The sequence below is a fragment of the Aedes aegypti genome, chromosome 1, assembly GCF_002204515.2.
Source record: "Aedes aegypti strain LVP_AGWG chromosome 1, AaegL5.0 Primary Assembly, whole genome shotgun sequence".
Classification (NCBI taxonomy): Eukaryota; Metazoa; Arthropoda; class Insecta; order Diptera; family Culicidae; genus Aedes; species Aedes aegypti.
The window spans coordinates 25356718-25374102 of NC_035107.1; the positions used below are offsets into that span (position 1 = coordinate 25356718).

A 17385-nucleotide genomic window follows, 5' to 3' on the forward strand; every position below is an offset into this window, starting at 1 on the left:
GAAAGTAAGATTGTAAGAAGAAATGATATGGAAGAAATATATATCGGGAAATTCAATATGAAACTGTCGTTCAGTATCCCCCTAAACATTGGAAGACACTCAGCGCGAGGGGTAGGAAACTCAAAACGTCAGGTTCCTTTGTTTTCTTTCCGCAGACGTTTTGTTTGCGCGTCGTGGGTGGAGTTTAGTCATCGCGATCATCGAAACGCCGAAACGGAAAGAAAATCGAACCTCTGCTGCAGTGAAAGCCGGAAGAACATCTGCGTTTTTACGTGTGGTTCCTGTGAGAAAGCGATTGGAGGATGGCCGATACAATCGTCGTAAGCGGTGCGGACGTTGTGAAGATCAACATTTCCAACTCGCTCAACGATGCCGTTTCCTTCGAGCGGAAGTACAACAAATCGCTCAAGATCTCCGAATTCAAGGTACAGTGACTCCATTTTATATTCGTACAGAGAGGACTCGGTAACTTGAAACATGGGACAATCTATCATGTTTCATAATGTTTTACCAACTTGAGACCCTATAATGTGTGGTTGAACTAATGAAATCGTTAAATGAATACCTAACTTCTAGGCAAAATTGGAACCGATAACCGGTGGGTCGGCAGCTACCATGAAGCTGGAACTCTACAGCGGAGACAGGCTGGTCAGTCGACTGGACGATGACGACAAAATGCTCGGCTTCTACTCGGTTGAGGACGGCATGAGGGTTCACGTGATAGATAACTTCGCCTTCGTCCAGGAGAACGTCCAAAAGTTCGAACTCAGCCAGGACGAGTACGACAAGAAACAGGACAGCCTGCGAAGCTATCTGAAGCGGAACAAGCTGGGAAAGTACAACGAGGAGGAGATGGCCAAGCTGGAGGAAGAGCGCAAGAAGCAGGAAGAGGAAGACGCCAAAAAGCTGGACCAAGCCACGATTGGGTCACGCTGTAAGGTGCTTACCAAAGGACATCCCACCCGGTTGGGAACGGTCATGTACAAGGGCGAAATAGAAGGTAAGCCGGGCGTTTTCATTGGCGTAAAGTTTGACGAACCTTTGGGAGTCAACGACGGAACGGCCAATGGAAAACGGTACTTCGAATGTCCTCCCAAGTATGGTAGCTTTGTGGCGGCTAAAGCAGTTGAAATCGGAGATTTCCCACCGGAGAAGGACGAACTGGACGATGAACTGTAAGGCCTGATAGCATGCATTCCTAATGGCAATCTCCGATCACTCCATTCTTTTCACCAGTCACTAATAGTAATTCTGAAAATTCTGTAATATCACGCTTTGCATTTGTGCAAAATAACTAGCTTAAGAAATCTTCAATCTCTTCAGTGGTTAATGCTTCGAAAGCCTATTTATTCTCAAATAATCATAATCAATAGAATCCTACTTAGCACTAGCAGTCCCTCCCCAATGTACATTAACTTCATTCCCCAACTATGTCCACCCTACTTGTCCTTCTTCTGCTTAATCTGCTTCTCGAACTTCTCAAACTCCGTCTCGGTCACTTCGTCCACCTTGTCGAACACCTGCTCGACGGCGACCACCTCCGGGATGTAGAACTGCAGCATGTTCTGGACGCCGTTCTTCAGCGTCACGATCGAACTCGGACACGACGAACAGCTGCCCTGCATCTTCAGCTTCACCACTCCGTCCTCGAACGCCATGAAGATAATGTCCCCTCCGTCCTCCTGCACCGTTGGCCGGATCTTCGAATCCAGCAGTTCCTTGATCATCTGAACCGTTTCGTCGTCGTCCTCGTTGATCTGCGTGTCCCCCATAGGTTTGGCATCGGTCACCACCGGTAATCCAGAAGCGAAGAAGTCCATTATCACAGCAAAAACCTCCGGCTTGATTAGGCGCCACTCGGCCTCCTCGTGCTTGGAGATGGTCACAAAGTCCGCCCCGAAGAATACCGATCGGACGCCTTCGATGCGGAACAGAAGCTTGGCCAGAGGGCTACACAAAGCCGCAGCCTGCGTGGGGAAATCCATCGTTTGTCCTTTCTCCAAAACGGCCACACCCGGCAGGAACTTCAAACTGTCCGGATTGGGTGTGTCCTGCGTTTGGATAAACATCGTCCGGACATGGTTTGAAGCTAATGCCGGATGTGTGTTGGTTAAAATCCTGGGAGTTGCGGCTTTCGAGAGGGTAGCGATTGGAGCATGGGATCTGCAAAAGTTCAAACAAGATTCAAGAGCGAATCTCAGCAGTTTCGACACTAGCTTATTACTTACGTAACTTTGGTGGCCCCGAAAAGCAGGGCTCGCATGTGAGGTCCACTGCGGAGAGTGTTCCGGAACATTTTTGCGCTAATTCCGTTGTAGATTCAGATATCCGTGATCCTTCTGTACACTGCTCCTTTCGCGAGATGTTTATGTCACTTTTTGCGATTGCATGCGACTGAACTGACGTTTCGACTCGATGGGAATAAACAAAAGGCTTTTTTCAGTAGGAGAGAGTGGGGTTTATATGCGGCACTTTTAAGCTTGAATCAAGATCAGTTAAAATGGAGGGAATACTCTGCTGTCTGAGATGAATAGAGACTGACAACCAGGACGAATGTCGCTGGTGTTCCCTTTGTCAGGGTGGCCACCGAACCGGGAAAACAAGGAAAAGCGAAAAAACGGCTACAGCGGGGATTCGCTGGTTGGAACACGACTGCCTTCCATCTAGCGAATCAGACCCGTTAGTTGGAACGTCTGACAGCTGGTGAAAATACTCCACACTAACCCATCTGGAGAGCAAATCGTCACGAAACGCGCGAAACGCACATATACAGTATTGGACAAAACATTTGCAACTTTTTCGATTTTCCATACAAAATGACCAACTTTGGAAAGCTAGATCTCAGTTATTTATCGTCCGATTTGAATGAAATTTTCACAGAACATCAGATATAACTTGGATTTAACCATATATTTTTGAGTGATTTTTCCAATCACGGGTTTATAAATTATAACGGTATATCTGAAGTGTAATTTTCGATAAAAAAATTCAAAACTATTTGTCTCAAAATCTGATAGCCCTACACAAAAACTGTCTACAGCAAACTTGTTCACCTTGTTAAAATCTACAACTTTGCTGAAGATACCATGAAGCTATTCCTTCAATATGTTTAGTTATGTGATTTATAGGAAAACGTCAAAAAATTGAATTTAGTCAAACCGTTTCTGCTTTTGAACTTGTGATTGGAAAAATTACTCAAAAATATATGTTAAAATTCAAGTTATGTCTGATGTTCTGCCAAAATTTCATTCAAATCGGTCTATAAATAATTGAGATATAGCTTACCAAAGTTGGTCATTTTGTATGGAAAATCGAAAAAGTTGCAAATGTTTTGTCCAATACTGTACATACGTATTTGTTCTATATATGGAGACTTCAATGCGACGATACTCAGACGTCAAAGTCAGTTTGACATTTTCTGTTGACATTTGAGTGCTTTTTAGTTGGAATATTTTCCAACCAACGAACATCCAACCATCGAGTCATTCCATGTAGCGGACCCCCAACGAGCGAATCCCCACTGCATTCGAATCCACCGGGAGTTTGAGATGCTCGCCGGGAAAATAATTTTGAACGAACATCTTCGAGCTCTAAATCTACAAACTATCAAAAATAAGTTTTAGATAGTTGTTATGGTTTATGGGCCCATTCACAAATTTCATAACGTTAAAGGGGATGGGTGGGTGTCCTCGTGATGTTACGGATCATACAAAATTTATAAAATATTCATACAAAAATCCATTTTTGGCGTTATGAAATTTGTGGATAAACCCTATGATATTACCTGTGATATTACCATTGAGCAACTGTAATTTTGTAAAAATCAGGGGGTTGGAAACTCAGCTCACTGTGCTCAGCACAGTATTCAGTACACCTCGGTACATTTGGGCACCCTTCTAATCAACAGTTTGTTTTTCTTTCAACGGATTGGATTTGACAGCTAAAAATTTGTTTTTGCTAACTACAGAAAATGGTCGTGTGGCTCAACCAGATTGTTGTTATCCCGAATTGGTACAACATTAAGAATTAAGAACAAATTATACGGTCCAGAAGATCCTTCTGTGCCACCATCCTTCTGGTCAATCTGGAATGTGTCTCTGATATGCAGGAAAAAATCACATGCACGATGAGACTCGAAACATTTTCGTGATCACGGGTCAAAACGGCGCATCCAGTTTTAGAGTTATTTATTTATTCGTCCAACCCAACATCTTGCCGGATTTGATTGTGACCCACTTCTGAAGAGTTTCAAAATCTCTGCCAAGGAAAGCTGGGAGTAGACCGGGCAATGATGATCAAACGGTACTCGCATGGAATCCAGTACTCGGCCGAAACAAGACAAACATAAAAAATATTACCAACAGATCGTTGCCATCAACGTCAAGACTGAAGCGGTAAGCCATATACATCACCAGGGTATTCTTGAAGCGCTCCCCCTTGACAGAGATAGCGGCCGAGGTAAAGCAGCTGAAGAAGAGGAGGAAGCCGTGGAGTAGTCTAATGATGAGGAAAGTGCTTAAAATAGATATGATTAATTCAAGGCGAAGTAGGCCGTCATTGAAATTTGTACGAGTCGTTGATGATTGTTGCTAATTCATCTCACGATTTCGAATCAAAGAAAATCAGTTGGGTTTGCACTAACACAGCTGAAAAAGTATCAGCATACTTTATGCATGTTAGCACGTACAGTGATACTTTTTCAAGCCAGTGCAAACTATCAAGACTGAGTTTTATCACTTTGAAATTGCAAGCAGTAAAGTCATCGTTACTGCTTAAAAGAATGACGGGCTACTTAGCCTTAAAGTCGTGGATATATGTATAATCATTTAGCGGTTCAAATATTTTTTTATATATTTCAAGTTTTAAAAACAAGGTGTATCAAATATCGTTCCGATAAAACTATGCGCCTTGGTTTGCTTCCAATAACTTCTTAATAGGGTCCTAGAGCCCTGTCCCAATTTTAGTGCCAAACGCTTAGGCCAAAAACACATGTTTACTCAATTTTCTAATGTTTTCCGTTGGTTTAAGCCCAAAAAACATTTTTTTTTTAGATTTTGTCACATCCTTTGGCTTAAACTCATATTTTGGGTGTATTTTGTTTTCCGTGTCCCTTACGAAATGTCAGATAGGAATAACCCAGGGGGGGTATACGCAACGAGGTGCGCCTACCGTTCATGTTTTGTGGGTGTATTCGTTTGGCTCACAACTTTGCTAGGCATCTCGCTGTTTGAGTGTTGAAATGCATCAGCATTTGCTGCCTGGCATGGCCCGCGTTCCGACCTGTGCTGTTTGGCCCGACCCGCATGAGAGATGATGCTGTTTGGGTTGGCCCGCCCGAGAGATGATTGTTAGGCGAGCTTTGTTTGTAGTTGACAGCCGTACACCCACCCTGGAATAACCCCAGTGGTCGAACTAAAACCCCTGTGGTGTTTTTGTCGACTAAGCGAACGTCAAACATGATCAAAAGTGTCAAGGTTAATTTATGGACCAAATTTTTAAATTAAAGTTTAAACATGACATAGCCATTATTTGAGCGGGAAAAATTGCTAAAGTAGTTACAGTAACATGCTTTTTCGTATCTATATAAATAAAAATGGAATGGTGTTTGTATGTCACGCAATGGCTTACGAACGGGTCAACGGATTTGAATGATTCTTTCACAGTTTTGTTCGTCAGGGGTTCCGACGTGTTCGTGTGTATAAAAATCCCAGGATATTCACCGGGAAAGTTGAAAAAACGAGCGCGAACGAAACTGTCATTTTATATGGGACGATCAAAGCGTTTTTCAACAGCCTACTTGATGGCAAGACGAAGTTTGCCGGGACCACTAGTTATTAAATAAAAACAAGATTTCATTAAACATTTTAGGACCCAAATGCTTTGCCACCGGTAGCAAGTCTTGGCGCACAAATTGATAATACGAGTCTGTATAGACCCGCGCCGTGTACTGAATATAGCATCTACTGAGCAGCACAATTTGCGGCGTTCCATGCGTCCCATATCAAAAACGATTTAGTTCCTCTCCACCACTCTCTGGCCGGTAATATCTACATAGTACATTCCCGACGAGTCGTTGATTAGTTAGTGTGGTCGCAACTCATAATCAAATTAGCTCTCAACAATGTTTAGAGCTTCCACAAGAACCATTCATCTATCAGCAGCTTTTCCTATCGTGAAACTTCACTGTGATCCATCAGATATTATTATTAAACATCCCTAACGCCCTGGTGGGCAGTGTTGATAGATCTCGTCGACTCACACTCAAATCTCAATCAATACGCTCCTCCGTGAGAGCAAAAATCACTCAATCAACTCAAACCGTAAAAAATGATTCAATCGCAAAACCCGTCATAACCTCGTGAAACCTGATTGTTGTTATTAACGTTACAAAGGATTACTATAATTTTACCAGACTAACAAGAAATTATTGCCGTGTGTGAGTAAACTGTGGAAATACGAGACAAAGAGTCAAAAAGGTGAGCCAACTCATCCATGATATTTTGACTGCTGTGTTGCGTGATTGACAACTCAAGCCTGATTCGCTGCTGACAAGTAATTTCTTGGCCTATCTTGATGCATGGGGAATTCCTGCAAGGAATCGATCAAAAAAGCTCTTTTTTCTGATCGCAGTATGCAGTTGAAAAGAGATGTCAGTTCAAACGGGAGTCGCTTTAGAAAATTTCTGCAAGGAATCGTCGAGAAATTTCTTTAGCGATTCCTGTTCAGCAGCAAATCAGGCTTCACGCATGAAAAAACGGAAAAACCTCAAGCGTGAGTTATGAGAAATTGAGTTTTTCACAACACTGCAGATGGGCATCCAAACCTACGGTCGGAGATTCTGAACTCGAAGTAATCGTACAGCTTGTCGATCTCATCCGGATCAGCCATGTAGTAGATTGAAAAGGGGAAATCCTCCAGCAGCTCCAATAGCTCCGTCCCCAAGGAGTCCAACTGCCTTCCGGTCGTCCGCACGCATCTTCTTCCTCTCCGGAAAATCTGCTTAATTGATTCGGACAGCGCGATTCCTAGCAAAACTGATAAGAAACACGATGTTAACTAGTACAAGGTTTATTGGATAAAGAGAGAGAGTTGAAGTACACGGGTGGTATATATAATACAATTCAAATTTTCATGGCCTACTGCCAGAGCATATTCAAAACTGGTCTACTAATTCTAGTTTCTAACACCCCCTCTTAGACCCAGTGTGGATGGATGCTTCAGGAAAGCAGCAGCAGGTAGGCCCTTCGTGAAGACATCAGCCAGTTGGTCTCCAGTCGGGATGTACTTCACATTGATGACGTTGTTCTGGACACATTCTCTGATGAAGTTGTAACGGATGTCCAGATGCTTCATCCGTTTCTGGTCGCGAGGCTCTTTGGCGATGTGTATGCAGGACTGGTTGCCCTCGTAAATCACCAAAGGATTTGTCATGGTGACTCCAAATTCGATGAGCAGATTTCGCAACCAAAACGCTTCGCACGATGATTAGCTCAGGGATACATATTCCGCCTCTGTCGATGACAAAGAGTTCGTTGCCTGTTTCCGTGTTGTCCACTACACAGTGTTGCCATAGACTTGGAACACATAACCACTTGTTGAGCGACGGTCGTCCATGTCGCTACCCCAATCAGCGTCTGCAAATCCAATGAGTGGATCGGCACAAGCGTCACGTCGATACTCCAATGAAAGGTGCTTGGTACCTTGGAGATACCGCAACACACGTTTCAAATGGCTCCAATGCACATCGGTTGCACCACTTTGGAACCGACTCATAGTGTTCACCGCGATGCTAATATCGGGACGAGTTGATAGCATCAAATAGGTCAAACAACCTACTAGCTCCCGGTAAGGGTATTGGGTCGCATCGTCGCCATCTTTTTTTCTCTCCAACTTCAGATTAGCGTCCAAAGGAGTTGACGCCGGCTTACAGCCGTCCATGCTGAAACGCTTCAACAGAGCAGAAATGTATTTAGTTTGATTCAACAACAACGTACCTTTTTCCATGTTGTACACACTAAGCTCAAATCACCGAAGTCGGTAATTCGTTTACCGAAATCTCAACAGCTGAACGGTCGGTAATCAGTTCGGTAAACGAACCGATTACCGAACGATCGGTAATTTGAATTTTTCAGCGCAGATGTCAAAACTAACGATCGTTCGGTGATTTTTTACCGAAAAATTGTAATCCATGACCGCCGGTTGTTTTTTACCCCTGGAAGCTTATCAGCAACATAAAAAATAGACAAAATACCACATAATTATCTTCATATTTTTATTCCATCGTCATGATTGTACAATTGTATATGTTCATTCGCGTTTAAGCTTCATTACGCCACGTATAAGTAAGGAATCAAGCAAGTCGGAAGATGGGGCCGTCGTTGTTGTTGAGGAAAGCTGGCTGCGTTGCTCCCAATATGGGACGAACAAAACGAGTAGCTGCTTGTGCACGGTGGTTCCTAGAAGCCGTACTGCAAATAATTTTGATTTTTACTATATAAAACATTCAAAAACTTGTATGCTTACCTTCATTGTAATAGTTTTTACACAAAATATAGACAGCTTCTGAAGACTCACCAGGAAAAAAAAATACATGACAGCAAGCGTCGATGGCGTCAAGTTTCAGATTTACCGATTTCGGTTAACTAACAGATTAATTACCGAAACATCGGTTAAATATTTCACCGTTGTCGGTAATTCTGGTAAATTACAGACGCCTCAGTAAAAATGATGACAGATTCACGTCGATTCACCGAAATTCTGTAATTTTGCTGTCAAAAACTGCTTGATTACCGAAACATCTGTAGTTTAGTAAATTACAGATCAGATTCGGTGATTTTATTTACCGAACTCTCACACTCTGTTTGAGTGTGATACTGAATCCGCATGCCCAGGAAGTTTTTCATCTCCTGCATGTCGTCCATCTCGAACTCGTTTGCCAAACGTTGCTTAATGTTTCGAATTTCTTCCAGGGAACTTGAAGCCAAAACGATGTCGTCGACGTACAGGACAAGGTACATCCATACACCGTTGACCTTTCTCGTGTACAGGCAGCTGTCGTATTGTGAGCGCTGAAACCCGAGCTTCAGGATGAAGCTATTGAAACGCTCGTTCCAACTTCGTGGTGCCTGCTTCAGGCCGTACAAGGATTTTTTTTAATTTGCACATCTTGTTCCCCCTCTCAAATCCTGGTGGTTGTCGCATGTACACGGTTTCCGATAGCTTCCCATTAAGGAACGCTGTGCGAACATCCATCTGGTGCAAATGGAGATTTCTCTGCACCGCCATCGATAGCAGGGTCCTGACGGTTGTCATACGAACCACTGGAGCATATGTTTCCTGGTAATCGTAGCCTTGGCGTTGAGAACACCCTTTGGCCACGAGCCTTGCCTTATGCCTGTCGATCGAACCATTATCGTTATATTTAATTTTGAATACCCACTTGCAGGGAACCGGTCGAGCACCAGCTGGAAGATCTACGATGTCCCACGTGTTACTTCTTCTCCAGCGCACGCATTTCGTCGTCGATTGCACGCTTCCATTCTGGCCAATCGTCACGCTTTCGAAGCTCGTTGATGTCGTCTGGCAAAGCTTCAACGTAGTTTTCCGCATTCAACGCAAAAGCAATGCATACTTCATAATCGGAAAAACGAGCAGGTTGTTTACGGAGTCTCCCGCTCCGCCGTACTGGAACTTCATCGTCTTCGGCACTTCCAAACTCTTCAATCGATGTGTCACAGCCACCAGCAGCTTCATCTTCGGATTCGTCAATCGCTGGCTCAGAATTTTGATCACGGCTTACTTCATTTCGCTGTTCCGGTTCTTCATCCAAAGTTACCGGCCGGTCGGACACCAAGTGGTCGTTAGTATAAACTTCCACCCGACGTTTGGCCCTCAATTCATCGATGACCACGTCCCGAGCGATGACGATCTTCCTTCGCACGGGGTCCCACACACGATATCCGTTGATTCCGTAGCCAACCAAGTAACACACTTGACTCTTCGCATCAAGCTTTGTCCGCTTCTCCTTGGGCACGTGACAATATGCCTTGCTTCCGAAGACACGCAGTCCGGACACATTTGGCTTGTGCCCGAACCACATCTCGTATGGCGTTTTATTCTCGTCCAAGGCTGCAGTAGGACTCCGGTTGATTAAGTGTACTGCGGTCAGAACCGCCTCGCTCCACATAGACCGTTTGAATCCTGCATCGTCAAGCATTGATCGCGCTCGTTCCATGATGGTCCTGTTCATCCGTTCTGCGACGCCGTTTTGCTGAGGCGTGTACGGCACGGTTGGCTCCATTACGATTCCTGCGTCTTCACAGTACTTTATAAAGTTGGCATTAATGTACTCACCGCCGTTGTTGCTCCTCAACCGGGCGATTCTATTTCCAAAAAGCACGGTGGCCATCGCAGCATATTTTCGAAAAGCGTCGAGTACATCGCTCTTCGATTTCAACGCATACACCGCCGTAAAGTGTGTGAAGTCGTCAATGAAACTGACGAAAATCTTCTGGCCGTCCCAAGAGGCTGGTGTGAACGGACCGCATACGTCAGTGTGGATCAGTTCCAATGGACGCGAAGAACGAGGTTTAACTGCTTCTTCGAACGTTTGCCTTGCTTGCTTCCCCATCATGCACGGTTCGCAAACACCTGCATCCGGTTTCAAATTTCCGCCGACATCGATGCCTTCGACCATGCCACTTCGGACTAGCTTCACCAATCCAGTATTCCCAATGTGGCCGTACCTTCGATGCCACAACGTAAACTTACTCTCTGGATCAGCGACCATGGCAGACTCAATCTTCGGTACATCCACGTCCAATTGGTATAGTCGGCCTTTCCGACTCGCAGTGCACACCACTTCGGAACCACGTGTGATTCGCGCACCATCCTTGCCAAATGTCACTTCCATGTTACGTTCTGCAACTCGCTTCACGGAGAACAAATTTGCATACAATCCTGGCACATAAAGCACGTTGTGAACCGTGCAAGTGAGCTGCTTGCCTTCCACGTTGGCAATCATTTTCATTTCGCCGGTAACACGGCTGGTTAGCGACACTCCAGACTTGGCGACGTTAATGACGATAGGCGTATCCAACGTGCGCACATTTTGCAAAAAACTTTTGTCGCTTACCATGTGCTCAGATGCGCCACTGTCCAATATCCAACGAAATTTTCCTCCGGGTGGGTCGCCGTCAACCGTCATAAAGGCCACGTCACCACCAGATTCCGCCACGTGCGCTTTACTCTTCTTCTTGTGTTTTTCCGGTTTCGATGCAGGGCGTTCATTTTTAACGTTTTCTGTACAATTCACGCGCTTTTGTCCGGGCTTTCCGCAAGCGTGGCACTTAAACACAAACTTACCGCTTCGTCCAGCGAAAGCTGTGCTCGTGTCCGGTCTGTCCCCGTTGTGCTGCCGTTTTGCGTCCTCGCTGAGCAGCCTCGACTTGACAAATTCCATGGAGCACTGCTCCACCGGTAACGTTTCTAGTACCGTGATGAGTTGGTCGTACGATTTCGGCATCGACTGTACTGCCCATAAAAGCATAACTGTCCCATATGGAATTGCTATCGAACGAGGAATCTATAGATGAAGTTAAATATCTTGTCATCAAAAATAAAAAACACCAATTTAGCGTCGATAATGCCAAAATAAATGCCCAGCAGAACATCATCGTGTTCAATACTTAGCGCTCAGATGTATTTTGAGTAGTTTCTCACGGAAATATAATTATAAGAGCATAAAAATGAAGAAAGTTTTCTTTTGCCTTTATTTTATTGCAAGGCAACAGAAATAAAGCCATATCAGGCTCACCGCCAGCTCAGAACGATGAGCAAAATTTTGGCTAATTCCAAATGCTCATAACTTTATGAAGAATGGATGAAATTCAATGCATCTGGAAGTAGTCGGCGGCAAATTTGGTCTTGTTTCAGGAACTTTCTTGGCCCTGCATATTGGCCACCTGACACCAAAGATGTTCCGGATTCTCCGAGGTCATGTTCAAATGGCATTTTTCTGTCGCTTGTAATTTGTGCGGGGTGAAGTTGTATGAGTGTTTACAATTTTCCTAGAGACTAGAACTAATAGGAAGTTGAATTTGTTGAAAATCTTCAGAAATATAATCATTTACGTAGAACTGGTTCCGGAAAATATGATCAGTCATGTTTCTATTTCCTATCATGTATTGTATATACTATCCGGAGCTATATCCTAGTGACCTTTAATGCTCAAGAATACATCATTCAATCATCAGCAATCATCCAAAATGAAAACCCAGTTTTTTCGTTCAATTTAAAAAAAATCTTCATTAAAATCTATCATTGCATTTCAGATTGCAAGTGCAATGCAATGATAGATTTTCATGAACATTGTTTCAAATTTGAGGTTTTGAAAATTTTTTAAAACGATGATGGTTATTTTCCTCTTATACTTCAAGATGATGCTTCCGGCAGCATATTCAGAACCTATAGACGAATTGACCATTCTATAGTAGGTTCCAGGTGCCCTGGGAGTAGTGCCCAATTAGGAACATGTTCTGAACCATATCAATATGGGCATCAAACTTCAAGATTGCTAAAGGTGATAATTTCGGAAGAATTTGCAGAACCACCGACTGCCATGACCACTCTCTAGTACACACTTAGATTAAATTACTGGGATCGGTAAAATTTTACTGGGTTTTGGAACTTAGCTTAGCTTAGCTTAGCTTAGCTTAGCTTAGACTGACTACACATATCAATGGTTGCTATTCCGTGATTGACCGAAGTCAGTGAAAATGCACAAAGAATCAACTAGAAGTTCGGCTGGGATTGGCCATAATCTTCTTCAGTGTGCATAATTCAGTGCCTCTATTTTTACAGGGTCAATAACGGCGCCGGCCATGTCCTTGCAGTCAGGTGGGATTGGGGGAAGGAATGTTAGTGTGTAACCTTTGCTATTTGGAGACTGTGTTTGCCTCTGCATCTCCACAAAGGTTACTGGGAATTCCTTAAGGATGTTTGTTAATGGATCGTTGGGTCAAAGGATTCACTTTGATAAGTGATTAGACCATGATAAATAGTTTATTGTCAAATATAAATATGCTTTTATGAAAATATAATATTTTCATTTGATATAAACAATTTCTATGTAAAGGAAAATTATGCCGACACTTGAGGTGACGAACCATTCAAAGTTTGTTGAACAAACATCTAAATGTAACATTCCTACAGCTGTCAGGACGAAAGCATGTGTTATTATATTTTACTTATTTGAAAAGAAATAAAAACTCGATTGGCTGGAACATCATAGAACACTCTTATTCTTATGCCGACACTTACAGTGGCGAACCATCCAAAGTTTGTTGAATGAAGTGAACCTTTCGCAAATCTACACTTGTAGTGTCGAACCATTCAATGTTTTTTTATAATTACAAAAATAAAGATAAAAAGAAAGGGGTGTTTTGAAAACAAAAAAATGTTAAACATAAATAATTCTTGAATTAGAGTTTATGTCGACACTCACAGTGACGAACCATTCATAGTTTGTTGAAAAATCATATTTACGTCCTACCGTTGTATCGATTAAATGTGCAGTCATACATATTTTATAGATTAGAAATAGTAGCATGGAACGAGCTCACCAATTGATCCGTCATCCTTGACTGAGCAGCAACAATCCACATTCAGCTTTACTCGTTTGCTCGGCTATATAAAAGCACTCAGAGAAAATTGGCGCACGACCCGAGAGGGAAAACAACTGACGACTGCTCGGGCTTTCTTGACGCACTGCCAAGGAGCAATCGTCAAGGTCGAAGATCAAACAGAACTAACCGATCGCGGCACTTTTTCTCTTTACTCGACCGACGCGCGACATGTTTGATCCTGCCCTCGTCACCCGCTCCCGCAGGAGCAAGCGTCAAGGTCGGAAGATCAAACAGAACTCTTTACTGGGTTTACTGGGTTTTGGAACTACCAAAAAAGTCAGTAAAATGAAAATTGTCGCCACGCGTAATTGAAAAGCAAATTTCATCATGTTTTATTTATTATCGATATATGATATAAAAAGAAAGCTCTCTGCAACATTTCAGTAAAAAATCTCTGTTTTTCGATTTCCGACATATTTTTTTAGTTTACTGACTTTTTCGGTAGTTCCAAAACCCAGTTATTTTTACCGAACAGATTGAGTGTGTAGTATCCAGGTGCCCCAAGGGATGTGGCCAATTAAAAACATGTCCGGAATCACATCAAAATGGGTATCAAATATCAAGATTTTAAAAGGTGATGCTTCAGAAAGTACTTCATAAACCTCTGGCTGTCATGACTACTGTATCGTAGGTTCGAGGTACCCTGATGAAAGTAGATAATTTTACACGGATTTTTTGTACGGAATAAAACCAATATGGGTAACAAACTTCAATATATTTAAAATTCATGCTTCTGGAAGTAGTTTTAGAATCACCGTCTACCATGAACAGTAGCTTTTATATGCCTTGGAAGATGTGGAGCAATTTCAAAATCACAAATGTAGTAATCACTCTATAGTAGATTCCAGGGGGTCCTAGATAAGTGGCCAATTCGGAACATGATCACATCCCCCGGGGAACTGGGAACCTGCTGTACAGTGATCTGGCAGCCGATGCCCATGGGTATCCGTATGCTCAAAATCTTTACAATAAACCAAAATATCCTGAATAATGAGGAAAGACTAGGATGAGCAAGTTTCTATCTACAAACTGCTGTTCACATTTGAATTATGATTAAATAAATACTAAAACAACGCTTGATTTGGAATACATACAGGGTGATTACTAATTCCTGTCAGTAAAGTAAATGTTCGTAGATAAAAGATGTATGTATGAATTTTTATTTCCGGTGTACATCCTGTTTTACACATCTATAAAGTTTGTTTTGACAAAGTAAAGATTAAATCTTTTTTTCATTTTCCGTAGTTTTTAGTCATATGTGTTGTTTTAAAGGCATTGCACCTGGCACGCACGTTTTCCACAGATATGTATTTTTGACTAAACTTCGCTGAAAAAATTGCCTGATTGAAACAGCATGTCACCACAATCTTTTAGACTTACTAGGGAATAGAATGAGACTGATTATGGAAAATTTTAGCGAAAAAAATATGTATTTTTTGGTTAAAATGTATGCTTTTGAATAACGTGCGTGTTAACTGTAATGCTTCTGAAACAATGCTTGTGGCTGGAAATTTAGGTAAAAAAATAATTTGTTATCTATGTATAGCAAAAACAAATGTTATAGATGCCCTAAACTGGATATGCACTGGTAATTAAAATTAATTTAACCATTTTTTTTCTATGATTACTTATTTTACTGACAGGATATAGTAATCACCCTGTAGACTTTTTTATAGCTTAAAAAAACCTAACTCGTTTGTTAATTCTTCTTCATATTCTTCAGTACAATTCAATGGTACAATCCACCTTCACCATGGTCTGGATGAAGAGATGTGCTTCTCTTGCAACAGCAATTTCAGCTCCATTGTTTATGCAACTTCTTTTATTTGATTGAAAACGAATTAATCATCAATATTGCAAATGAAATACGGTAAATTCAATTAAAGATTTAACGTATTCAACCCAAGACTAGCTGACTACATCGACATTGCCGCCAGAAGCGGTTCTGCTTTGTGTACAGTAAAGGACGTGGTTTTGGGTCATGTTACAATATTCAGTAAGACACTACTGTTCTTATGTTAAATATATAGTTTATTCCACATTACAAAATGGAATGAATTGAATGTATAAATGATGCTAAATTTCAATCAAAATGTGCTCGCGATAAATTTGTATCGCAGATAATTTTTACTAAAGAATAATTATCCTTTTTGCAGGCTGATCTATATAGAGACTGTTATGCCTTTATTTTTCAATATGGGACAGCATTAGTTTGAAATTTTTTCGCAATGTTTTCGAACAAACTGATCAATTTTATGTGTTCATATGAAAATATACATACAAATATGCGTAGCCCGCCAAAAAAAAAATTTTTGGAGGAAATCCATATGGGACAGTTATGCTTTTATGGGCAGTGTAGTAGGAAGAAAACTACCACCGGCTTGTCGAATTTTATTTCCGCCGATTCTAGCTCTCGAATAGTCTTTTCGAACGCTAGGATGTGCTCCTCCATTGTTCGTCTCTCGTCGTGCTTCATTCCGGCAAGTTGTTTCAAAAGGTAGAATACGCCTGAAACTCCTTTCCGCTCGAATGTGTGCTGCAGCGTGGTCCAAATCGCTCTGGGGGACGATTTTCCACGGATGTATTCCAACTGGGAATCCGCGATTTTGTGGATCAGGATCGACTTGCATTTGGCGTCTTCTTGCTTCCGCTTGGTCCGCTGGTCTTCCTTTTCCTTCTTCACCGCTGCCGAGTCCTCTTCATCCACCGGGAAAAAATCTTCTTCTTCCATAGTCTTCTCGATGCAATGGAGCAAACCCAACTCTTCCAGGTACGACTCCATCCGGAAACTCCAATAGACCATTTCCGTCAGACCTTACCCCATATTTTTATATTTTTCTTCGAAAGACGACCATTTTTAATGATTATTGGCGTTCCAAGATCTAATTTATATGAAGTCCTTATTTTCTTACAATTTTTTGAAAACTTGGAAATTCACCACTTTTTGATGTCAAAACTGTCGTGCGGCACAGTTGTTTCAACCCTGTGGGTATACAAAGTGGAGATTTTTCCACAACTTTTAGTCATACCCCTGCGTTGCGTATTTGTAGACATGATGAAATGTCAATGTCAAATCGGACAATCACGACAATCAACAGAAATGGAAAAATCCATGTTCTGAATCTACTCAGGTGGAGAAGATCATCGATGCGTGCCATTTTTCCTCTCTCTTACTCATCCGCTATGCTTATGCCGCGCAGATTGTGACGTCACTATTTGCTCTGAATAAGCACAGCGGAAGAATAGAAAAGAGAGCTAGTGGTTTGCATCAATTATATTTCCCACCTGAGTAAACCAGAACATTGCGGAGAAATCTGTCGCAAGCTCAGATGCATCTGTGTTATCAAACTGCCACCGAAAGCCTTATGGTTCCGCTTCCTCATTTATTTTCCGGAACCATGAGCGCTTCCCCGTTTAATTTACCCCTTTCATAGGACTTCCTGAAAAAAATGTAATTCTCGCATTCTGATGGTTTTCCTCCACAACAAAAACCTTCACGACCACAACAAATATTTTCCCCGTCCGCAGCCGCTGCGGTGCTTCACAATAGTTCCCAAAAACGGTTCTGCTCCCCACCGGGCCCGTGGACGGCGGTAAACTGGAGGGAGCGACGAAGATTTCTCCATGCGACAGAATTTTGTTCTGGTCACTTAATAACCATGCATGGAAGCTGGGAGAATCCATTCTGAATGATGGATGT

General features: G+C 42.3%; 2 protein-coding genes across 2 annotated transcripts; one reads left to right on the top strand and one right to left on the bottom strand.

Annotated features, from left to right (window-relative positions):
- Positions 1 to 143: 143 nt before the first annotated feature.
- LOC5580062 (tubulin-folding cofactor B) lies at positions 144 to 1314 on the top strand. The gene is made up of 2 exons (XM_001654758.2): positions 144 to 425; positions 577 to 1314. Exons 1-2 carry the CDS (start codon positions 303 to 305, stop codon positions 1177 to 1179), a joined length of 726 nt encoding a protein of 241 aa, XP_001654808.1. The 5' UTR covers positions 144 to 302; the 3' UTR covers positions 1180 to 1314.
- Positions 1315 to 1318: 4 nt separating this feature from the next.
- Positions 1319 to 2418, bottom strand: LOC5580066 (NFU1 iron-sulfur cluster scaffold homolog, mitochondrial). Its single transcript, XM_001654757.2, has 2 exons — positions 2229 to 2418; positions 1319 to 2163 (listed from the first exon to the last, which is right to left on the bottom strand). Exons 1-2 carry the CDS (start codon positions 2294 to 2296, stop codon positions 1440 to 1442), a joined length of 792 nt encoding a protein of 263 aa, XP_001654807.1. The 5' UTR covers positions 2297 to 2418; the 3' UTR covers positions 1319 to 1439.
- Between the last annotated feature and the right edge of the window lie 14967 nt (positions 2419 to 17385).

Bases quoted from the DNA above. Each gene is read 5' to 3' on its own strand.
- LOC5580062 (XM_001654758.2), top strand. From the start codon at position 303: ATGGCCGATACAATCGTCGTAAGCGGTGCGGACGTTGTGAAGATCAAC. The intron at 426-576 runs GTACAGTGACTC...CCTAACTTCTAG, and splicing joins TCAAGATCTCCGAATTCAAG to GCAAAATTGGAACCGATAAC.
- LOC5580066 (XM_001654757.2), bottom strand. From the start codon at position 2,296: ATGTTCCGGAACACTCTCCGCAGTGGACCTCACATGCGAGCCCTGCTT. The intron at 2,164-2,228 runs GTAAGTAATAAG...GAACTTTTGCAG, and splicing joins TTCGGGGCCACCAAAGTTAC to ATCCCATGCTCCAATCGCTA.